This window comes from Melospiza melodia, unplaced genomic scaffold (assembly GCF_035770615.1).
Source record: "Melospiza melodia melodia isolate bMelMel2 unplaced genomic scaffold, bMelMel2.pri scaffold_61, whole genome shotgun sequence".
Lineage (NCBI taxonomy): Eukaryota > Metazoa > Chordata > Aves > Passeriformes > Passerellidae > Melospiza > Melospiza melodia.
The window spans coordinates 2,982,642-2,992,915 of NW_026948800.1; the positions used below are offsets into that span (position 1 = coordinate 2,982,642).

Genomic DNA, 10,274 nt, shown 5'->3' on the forward strand with positions numbered 1-10,274 from the left:
CCCATTAACCCCTCGAAGACCCCTCCCCATTACCCCAAATCCCCTCCTGGGACCCTCAAATCCTCTCAAGGACCCTCCTGGGACCCCCAAATCCTCACAGAGACTCCCCAAAGACCCCCTAAATGCCCCCCAAGGACCCCAATATCCCCCCCTTAATTCCCCTTTCTCTCTCCCCAGGTCTCTCCGCACCATGTCCGGCTCTGCGCCCCCGAACCCCCCGGGACCCCCGAACCCCCCGAACCCTTCGGGGACCCCCTGGCCGCCCCCCCCTCCCCCGCACCGCCTGCGGGCCCTGGCGCGCTCCTGGCTGGACGAGGACGCGCCCTGGCCCGACCCCACCGTTGCGCCGCTGGGGAACCCCGAGATCCGCGCCCACATCCTTGTCAAAAACCCCGAAACCCCCGCATTTAACCCCAAAACCCCCCCGTTTTTCGGGGTGCTGGCCGGCTGCCCATTCGCCGAGGCGGTGTTCGCGGTGTCGGGCTGCTCCGTGCTCTGGAAGGTTCCCGAAGGTTCCCGGCTGGGCCCGGGCCGGGCGCTGCTGGCCGAGGTTCGCGGCCCCGTTTCCGGGCTGCTCCTGGCCGAGCGCACGGCCCTCAATGTCCTGGGCCGCTGCAGCGGCGTGGCCTCCATGGCCGCCCGGGCCCGGGGCGTCGCCGAGAGCCGAAACTGGGGAGGGGTCGTGGCGGGGACGCGCAAGTGCACGCCCGGCTTCAGGGCGGCCGAGAAGTACGCGCTGGGCGTGGGGGGCGCGCAGGGGCACCGTGAGGGGCTGGGGGCGTTTGGCCTCATCAAGGACAACCACAGGGCCGTGGCCGAGATGGGCGGCGGGCACGAAGGGGTTAAACGGGTAAGGACCCCGAAATTTTGGGTTGGGGGAACCCCGAAATGTGGGTGGAAATGGGGGAAAAATGGGTGGAAAATGGGGAGGAAATTTGGGGGGACAATCACAGAGAGAGTGACAGCGGACAGCAAGGGGTTAAACGGGTGAGCACCCCGAATTTTGGGGGGTTTTGGGGTGGGGGAGCCCCGAAATTGGGGGGGAAATGAGTGGGGGGACCCTTGAATTGGGGCAGTTTTAGTTGTGGGGAGACCCTACAGAGTTTGGGGGTGTTCTGGTTGTTGGGATCCCCGGATTTGGGGAAAAATTTGGGGTAAAATGAGGGGAAATTTGGGAGGGGCTGGGGGCGTTCGGCCTCGTCAAGGACAACCACAGGGCCGTGGCCGAGATGGGCGGAGGAGGGCACGAAGGGGTTAAACGGGTAAGGACCCCGAAATTTTGGGGGGTTTTGGGGCGGTTTTGGTTGTGGGAGACCCCGAAATTTGGGGGAAAATGAGGGAAAAATTTGGGTGGAAAATGGCGGAGAAATGGCGGGAAAAACTGGGGGGGGAATAGGGGAGAAATGAGGGGAGAAATGGGGAGAGGAGACCCCGTATTTGGGGGGAAAATTTGGGAGCAAAATTTGGGGGGTTCTGGTTGTGGGGACCCCCAAATTTGGGGGGGAAATGGGGAAAAATTTGGGGTAAAATGAGGGGAAATTTGGGAGGGGCTGGGGACGTTCGGCCTCGTCAAGGACAAGCACAGGGCCGTGGCCGAGATGGGCGGAGGAGGGCACGAAGGGGTTAAACGGGTAAGGACCCCGAAATTTTGGGGGGATTTGGGGCGGTTTTGGGGGGTTTTGGTTGTGGGAGACCCCGAAATTTGGGGGAAAATGAGGGAAAATTTGGGAGGGGCTGGGGGCGTTCGCGCTGCTCAAGGACAAGCACAGGGCCGTGGCCAAGATGGGCGGAGGCGGGCACAAAGGGGTTAAACGGGTAAGGACCCCAAATTTTGGGGTCGGGGGAACCCCGAAATGTGGGTGGAAATGGGAAAAATATGGGTGGAAATGGGGAAAAATGGGTGGAAAATGGGGAGGAAATTTGGGGGGGCAATCACAGAGAGAGCGACAGCGGACAGGAAGGGGTTAAACGGGTGAGGACCCCAAATTTTGGGGGGTTTTGGGGTGGGGGAACCCCGAAATTGGGGAAAAAATTGGGTGGAAAATGGGGAGGGGAATCAGGAATTTGGGGAGGGGGCATCTGGACAATCACAGAGCGGTGGCACTGGAGACAGAGGAGGGGGTGACACAGGTGAGGACCCCAAAATTTGGGGGAATTTTGGGGTGGGAGAGCCCCGAAATTGGGGAAAAAATTGGGTGAAAATGGGGGAGAAATGGGGAAAAACTTGGAGGGAAAATGGAGAAGAAATGGGGGGAGAATGGGGGGGGGGGGTATCCGGCAGGTGGGGACCCCCGAAATTGGGGGGGAAATGAGTGGGGGGACCCTTGAATTGGGGCAGTTTTGGTTGTGGGGAGACCCTACAGAATTTGGGGGGTTCTGGTTGTGGGGACCCCCGGATTTGGGGGGGAAATGGAGAAAAATTTGGGGTAAAATGAGGGGAAATTTGGGGGGGGAAATGGGGGCTCTGGGCTGCTCAAGGACAAGCACCGAGCGGTGGTGGAACTGAGTGAGGGACAGGAAGGGGTTAAACGGGTAAGGACCCCAATTTTGGGGGGATTTGGGGTGAAATTCGCTGTGGGGTACCCCGAAATTGGGTGGAAATGGGAAAAAAATTGGGGGACAAATGGGTGGAAAATGGGAGGGAAATGAGTGTGGAGACCCCGAATTTGGGGGCAAAATTTGGGGGGTTCTGGTTGTGGGAACCCCCGGATTTGGGGGGGAAATGGGGAGGGGGATCCCCAAAATGTGGGGGGAAATGGGAAAAATTTGGGTGGAAAATGGGGGGAAAAATTGGGGGGGAATGGGGCTGAAATGAGGAGGGGAGACCCCGAATTTGGGGGGAAATGGGGGCAAAATCTGGGGGCAAAATTTGGGGGGTTCTGGTTTTGGGGACACTCAAATTTGGGGGGGAAATGGGGAAAAATTTGGGGTAAAATGGGGGAAATTTGGGTGGAAATGGGGGAGAAATGGGAAAAAAAAAATGGGTGGAAAATGGGGTGGGGAAACCCAAAATTTGGGGGGGTTCCGGTTGTGGGGACCCCGAGTTTGGGGTAAAAATGGGGGAAATTTGGGGGCCAAATTTGTGGGGGATCGGGACAATGCCAGAGCGCTGGCAAAGGTGAGCACCCCAAAATTTGGGGGGTTTTGGGTGTGGGGGGACCCCAAATTTGGGGAAATTTTTGGGGATTAATTTTGGGGGGAAATTGCCAATTTTTCCGGGGAAAATTTGCAATTTTTTGTGGGGAAATTCCCAATTTTTGGGGAATTAATTTCGAGTAGAAATTCCCAATTTTTTGAGTAGAAATTCCCAATTTTTAGGGAATTATTTTGAGTAGAAAATCCCAATTTTTGGGAATTAATTTTGAGTAGAAATTCCCAATTTTTTTGATTAATTTTGAGTAGAAAATCCTATTTTGGGGGGATTAATTTAGGGGGCAATTCTCAAATTTGGGGATTAATTTTGAGGAAAAATTCCCAATTTTTGGGGGAATTAATTTTGAGTAGGAATTCCCAATTTTTGGGGATTAATTTTGAGTAGAAAATCCCAATTTTTTTGGGAATTAATTTTGAATAGGAATTCCCAATTTTTTTGATTAATTTTGAGTAGAAAATCCCAATTTTTGGGGATTTATTTGGGGGGAAATTCTCAAATTTGGGGATTAATTTTGAGTAGAAAATCCCAATTTTTGGGGATTAATTTTGAGTAGAAATTCCCAATTTTTGGGGATTTATTTGGGGGGAAATTCTCAAATTTGGGGATTTATTTTGAGGAAAAATTCCCAATTTTTGGGGAATTAATTTTGAGTAGGAATTCCCAATTTTTTGAGTAGAAATTCTCAATTTTTAGGGAATTAATTTCGAGTAGAAAATCCCAATTTTTGGGGATTAATTTGGGGGAAAATTCTCAAATTTGGGAATTAATTTTGAGGAAAAATTCCCAAATTTAGGGGAATTAATTTTGAGTAGGAATTCCCAATTTTTTGAGTAGAAATTCCCAATTTTTTGGATTAATTTTGAGTAGAAAATCCTATTTTTGGGGGATTAATTTGGGGGAAAATTCTCAAATTTGGGGATTAATTTTGAGTAGGAATTCCCAATTTTTTGGATTAATTTTGAGTAGAAATTCCCAATTTTTTGGGATTAATTTTGAATAGAAATCCCCAATTTTTGAGGATTAATTTCCAAATTTTTGGAAATTAATTTCGAGTAGAAATCCCCAATGTTTGAGGATTAATTTTGAATAGAAAAACCCAAATTTTTGGGGATTAATTTCCAAATTTTTGGGTTTAAATTTTGAGTGGAAATCCCCAATTTTTGGGTATTAATTTGGGAGTCAAATTCTCAATTTTTGGGGATGAATCTGAGGGGAAAATCCCAATTTTTGGGGACTAATTTTGAGTAAGAATTCCCAATTTTTGGGCATTAATTTCCGAATTTTTGGGGATTAATTTTGAGTAGAAATCCCCAATTTTTGGGTATTAATTTTGAATAGAAAAACCCAATTTTTGGGGATTAATTTCCAAATTTTTGGGGATAAATTTTGAGTAGAAATCCCCAATTTTTGTGGAATAATTTTGAATAGAAAACCCAAATTTTGGGGGCAAATCCCTAATTTTTGGGTTTATTTTGGGGTCCCACAGCTGATTGTGGAGGCGCGCCGGGCCGGGGGCTTCACGCGGAAATTGGGCGTGGCGTGCGCGAGCGCTGAGCAGGCGCTGGAGGCGGCCAAGGCTGGGGCCGATGTCGTCCTGCTCGACAACCTGAGCCCAGAGGTGAGCCCCAAAACATCGGGGGACCCCAAAAATCGAAATTTTGGGGGGAAAAATGGCGAAATTTTGGGGAAAAACGGCAAAAATTTGGGGAAAAACAGTGAAAATTTGGGGAAAAAAAGCAAAAATTTGGGGGAGAAACTCAAAAAAATGTGCCCAGAATTGGGGTGGGGGTGGCAGAGATTTGAGCTCTGAGCCCACGGGGCAGCCCCAAAACATCGGGGAACCCCGAAAATCGAAATTTTGGGGGAGAAAAGGTGAAATTTTGGGGAAAAAAGGTGAAAATTTTGGGGAAAACGGCAAAAATTTGGGAAAAAAGGTGAAAATCTGGGGGAGAAAACCCCAAAAATGGGCCCAGAATTGGGGTGGGGGTAGCAGAGATTTGAGCTCTGAGCCCACGAGGGAGCCCCAAAATTCGGGAACCCCGAAAATGGAAATTTTGGGGGAGAAAAGGTGAAATTTTGGGGATAAAAGGTGAAAATTTGGGGGAAAAAGGTGAAAATTTGGGGAAAAACGATGAAAATTTGGGGAAAAAAGGCAAAAATTTGGGGGAGAAAACCCCAAAAATGTGCCCAGAATTGGGGTGGGGGTGGCGGAGATTTGAGCTCTGAGCCCACAGGGGAGCCCCAAAATATCGGGGGACCCCAAAAATCGAAATTTTGGGGGAAAGAGGGGAAATTTGGGGGATAAAAGGTGAAAATTTGGGGGAAAAAAGTGAAAATTTGGGGAAAAACAGTGAAAATTTGGGGGAAAAACTCAAAAACATCGGCCCAAAATTGGGGTGGGGGTGGTGGAGATTTGAGCTCTGAGCCCACGGGGCAGCCCCAAAATTCGGGAACCCTGAAAATCGAAATTATGGGGGAGAAAAGGTGGAATTTCGGGAGGAAAAAGGCGAAAGTTTGGGGAAAAACAGTGAAAATTTGGGAAAAAAGGTGAAACTTTGGGGGAGAAACTCAAAAAAAATGGTGCAAAATCGGGGTGGGGGTGGTGGAGATTTGAGCTCTGAGCCCATGGGGGAGCCCCAAAATTCGGGAACCCTGAAAATCGAAATTTTGGGGGGAAAAGGTGAAAATTTGGGAGAAAAAGGTGAAAATTTGGGGAAAAACGGCAAAAATTTGGGGAAAAACGGTGAAATTTTGGGGGAGATAACTGCAAAAAATCGGGTTTTTTGGGGGGGTCAAATAATCCCAGAATTGATAAATTTTTTAGGGACCCAAATTGGGCAAATTTTGGGTTGAAAATCCCAAATTTTGGGGTTTTTCTTGGTGGGTCGGACCCCAAATTTTGGGTGGAAAATCCCAAATTTTTGGTGTTTCTAGTTTAAGGGGAATTTGGGGTGGACACTCCAATTTTGGGTTCAAATCCCCAAATTTGTGGAGATTTTTATGGGGAAAACCCAAATTTGAGCAGGGACACCCCAGTTTTGGGTGGAACAATCCCCGGATTTGTGGGGATTTTTATGGGAAAAACCCAGGGACACCCCAATTTTGGTTCAAATCCCGCCCAACCCCAATGAACCGAACCCCAAATTTTGGGGTTCACTGACATTGTCCCCCTTTACCGGGATCTGCACTCGGATAAACTCCAAAAATGGGGAGAAAATGGGAAAAATCAAAAAATATTTGGATAAATCCCCCCCCAAAAAAAAAGGTGGGGGGGAGATCTGAAAAAATTTGGGATAAACCCCAAAAATGGGGAATCGACAAAAAAAAAAAGGTGGAAAACCCCCAAAAAATGAGGAAAAAATCCCAAAAAGGGGGGATGAACCCGCCAAAAATCTGGGGTAAAGTCCAAACATTGAGAAAAAACCCAAAAAAATGGAATAAATGCCAAAAAATTGGGATAAAACCCGCAAAATGGGGGTAAAACTCCAAAAAAATGGGGATAAAAGCCCCCAAAATGGGGATAAACACCAAAAATAGGGATAAAGTCCAAAAAATGGCATTATTCCCAAAAAAAATGAGGAAAAACCACAAAAAATGGGGGAAAACCCCAGAAAAATGGAAAACCCCAAACCAAACAGTGGGAAAAAATAAAAAAACATGGGAATAAAAACAAAAAAAAAGGAAAAAAACCCAAAAAATGAGGACATGCTGCAAAAATTTGGGATAAGCCCCAAAAATTGGGATGAAACCCCAAAAATGGGAAAAACAAACAAACAAATAAAAAGGAATGAACCCTAAAAAATGGGGGAAAAAAAAACCCCAAAAATTGAGATAAACCCCCCAAAAATGTGGGGAAACCCCAAAAAATGGAGACAAACCCCAAAAAAATAGGAAGAAAAACCCCAAAAATGGGGCTGTGGACTTTTTGAAATGGGGATAAACCCCCCAAAGATGGGAAAAAACCCAAAAAAATGGGGAAATAAGCAAAAAGAAATTGGGATAAACCCAAGAAGTGGGACTGAAACTGGGCAGGTTTTGGGTTGCAAACCCCGAATTTTTGGGGTTTCTGGTTTGAAGGGGATTTGGGGGTGGGCACCCCAATTTTGAACACCCAATTTTAAGTGGAACAATCCCAAAATTGATCATTTTTTCTGGGGACCCAAACTGGGCAAATTTTGGGTTGGAAACCCCCAAATTTGGGATTTTTCTGGGTGGGAGAGACCCCAAATTTTTGGGTGAAAAATCCCAATTTTTTTGGTGTTTCTGCTTTAAGGGGAATTTGGGGGTGGGCACCCCAATTTTGGGTTAAATAATCCCAGAATTAATGGGTTTTTATAGGGACCGAATTTGGGCAGATTTTAGATTGAAAATCCCAAATTTTGGAGTTTTTCTCAGTGGTTCAAACCCCAAATTTTGGGTGGAAAACCCCGAATTTTTGGGGTTTCTGGTTGAGTGGGGATTTGGGGGTGGGCACCCGAAATTTGGGTTAAATAATTGCAGAATTAATGGGTTTTTATAGGGACCGAAATTGGGCAGATTTTAAGTTGAAAATCCCAAAATTTGGGATTTTTCTGGGTGGGAGAGACCCCAAATTTTTGGGTGAAAAATCCCAAATTTTTGGTGTTTCTGGTTTAAGGGGAATTTGGGGGTGGGCACCCCAATTTTGGGTTAAATAATCCCAGAATTAATGGGTTTTTCTAGGGACTGAAATTGGGCAGATTCTAGGTTGAAAATCCCAAATTTGGGATTTTTCTGGGTGGGAGAGACCCCAAATTTTTGGGTGAAAAATGCCAATTTTTTTGGTGTTTCTGCTTTAAGGGGAATTTGGGGGTGGACACCCCAATTTTGGGTGGACTAATCCCCGGATTTTTGGGGATTTTTATGGGGAAAACCCAAATTTGAGCAGGGACACCCCAATTTTGGGTTCGAATCCCGCCCAACCCCAATGAACCAGACCCCCACTCATCCAATGAACCCCCAATTTTGGGTTTTTTGACGTTTTCCCCCCGTTTCCAGGAGCTGCACGCGGCGGCCGCGCGCGTCAAGGCCGCGCACCCGCGGGTGCTGGTGGAGGCCAGCGGGGGCATCGGCCTGGAGAGGCTGGGCAGCTTCCTGGGGCCCCACGTGGACATCGTGTCCATGGGGTGCCTGACCCACAGCGCCCCCGCGCTCGACTTCGCCCTCAAGGTGGTGGGGATGGGGAGTGGAAGTGAGGAAAAGTGAAAATCCGACGTGGAAACCCCAAAATTTCACCCAGAAACCCCAAAATCCAGTGTAAAATCTCAAAAATCCAGCCTGGAAACCCCAAAATCCAACCCGAAACCCTGGAGATCCGTCCTGGAACCAATAATGTCCAACGTTGGACCTGTCAAACCTGGAACCCCAAAATCCAACCTGGAACCCCAAAATCCATCCTGGAAACCTCGAAATCGAACCCGAAACCCTGAAATTTGGGAACCCCAAAATTGAACCGGGGAACCCCAAAAATCCATCCCAGGAACGCCCAAATTCCAACCTGGAACCAATAAAATCCAACGTGAAACGTAGAGACACCTGGAACCCTGAAATCCATCCCAGGAACCCCAAAAATCCAACCTGGAACCCCAAAAAATCCAACCTGGAACCCCCAAAATCCAACCCTCCAAACCCAGCCTGGAACCAATGAAATCCCGGGAACCCCAGAATCCATCCCTGAACCCCAAAATCCGCCCCAGGAGCCCCCCAGCCCTGCAGGCCCTGCCCTGGTTCCTGGGGCCCCACGGGGCCGTCGTGTCCATGGGGTGCCCGACCCACAGCGCCCCCGCGCTCGACTGCGCCCTCAGGGTGCTGGGGATGGGGGACGGAGCCGAGGAACCCTGAAAATCCAATGTGGGAACCCCAAAAATTCACCCTGGAACCCTGAAATTGATAGTGGAACCCTGGAAAAAGTTAAAGATAGAATCTAAAATGTTAGGCTTTGTGCTTTCCCAGATCAACTGCACCTGCGTAAGCAGTATGATAAATTATATAATTGTTAGATGTGATGATTGCTTAGTAATTAAATGTAATTATTATATAACCATAAGAAGGATAGTGAGAAACTATGTTGGAAATTCAGAGAGGGGCTAAATTTATGTATACAATAGAACAATATAAGTTTAATAATTAACATGAAAGTTATGTAATGATAGAGTATAAAACATGATCATTTCGGATGTACGGTCGGAGTCAGATTTGGGTTGAATATACCCCGATTCCCAGAGCTCTTAATAAAAGGCACCGCATATAATTGCTCCGTGATTATGTGTTTTTGAACGCTAACATTTTGGCGACCCAGATGGAACCCTTGTGAGTGCTGCTGAGCAAGTTCGCGACTCGATCACGCTCCAGCCGGCACCAAGGGATTCTCGGGGAGGCCATCGGCCGCGACTGCTTCCGCCGCTCACAAACGTCCCCGGGAGAAATGTAAGGTGCTTTTTACTTTGGTTTGGGTGCCTGCCAATAAGACGCACTGAAAGCTACGCTTGGTTGGGCTAAAGGAATTCCTGTTGGTGTAAGCCTAGGCACCGTTCCATAAGACAATCGCGAAAGCTTTGCAGGTTCGGCATTTGTGGTATTTTTGAAATGGAGAAACTTAAAGGGATTTTGGGCAGTAACACCCCTATCCCGCAAAATTCTCCTTTGGGGTGCTTATTAGCACATTGGAAACAAGGTAACTTTGGAGAAGGATTATGTAAAACTAAGTTGATTGATTATTGTAATTCATGGTGGCCAGAATATGCCTTGGAGAACGGTGAAAAATGGCCAAAATACGGTACTCTGCAATGTAACACTATTTTGCAGTTAATGTCGTTTTGTAAACAAGAAGGAAAATGGGATGAAGTCCCATATGTTGATCTGTTTTTCTACTTACAGGAAAGCCAGAATGGCAGAATGAATGTGGATTATTAATGGTTAAAACATCTGCAAAGTGTGGGGTTTGTGAGGAACGTTGTTTAGAACACTTGGCGTAAAGAGAAAGCTTGAGTAGAGAAAATTATACAGATATTGATTTACAAGTAGCTCCAATAGGAACAAGAGAACCTAACCCTATCCCAACCTGTTTCATCTGTCCCTATCCCACTACCTGCTCCTCATCCAC

At 47.4% G+C, this 10,274-nt stretch overlaps 1 protein-coding gene across 1 annotated transcript in view; it reads left to right on the plus strand.

Annotated features, from left to right (window-relative positions):
• Positions 1–8,765, plus strand: part of LOC134413919 (nicotinate-nucleotide pyrophosphorylase [carboxylating]-like) — a 28,997-nt gene extending 20,232 nt beyond the window's left edge. The window contains exons 2-4 of the mRNA XM_063147940.1: positions 178–841; positions 4,641–4,772; positions 8,171–8,765. Of these exons, the coding sequence (XP_063004010.1) occupies positions 178–841; positions 4,641–4,772; positions 8,171–8,377 (1,003 nt within the window). The 3' untranslated portion in view covers positions 8,378–8,765. The remainder of the gene's footprint in view (positions 1–177; positions 842–4,640; positions 4,773–8,170) is intronic.
• The last annotated feature ends 1,509 nt before the right edge of the window (positions 8,766–10,274 follow it).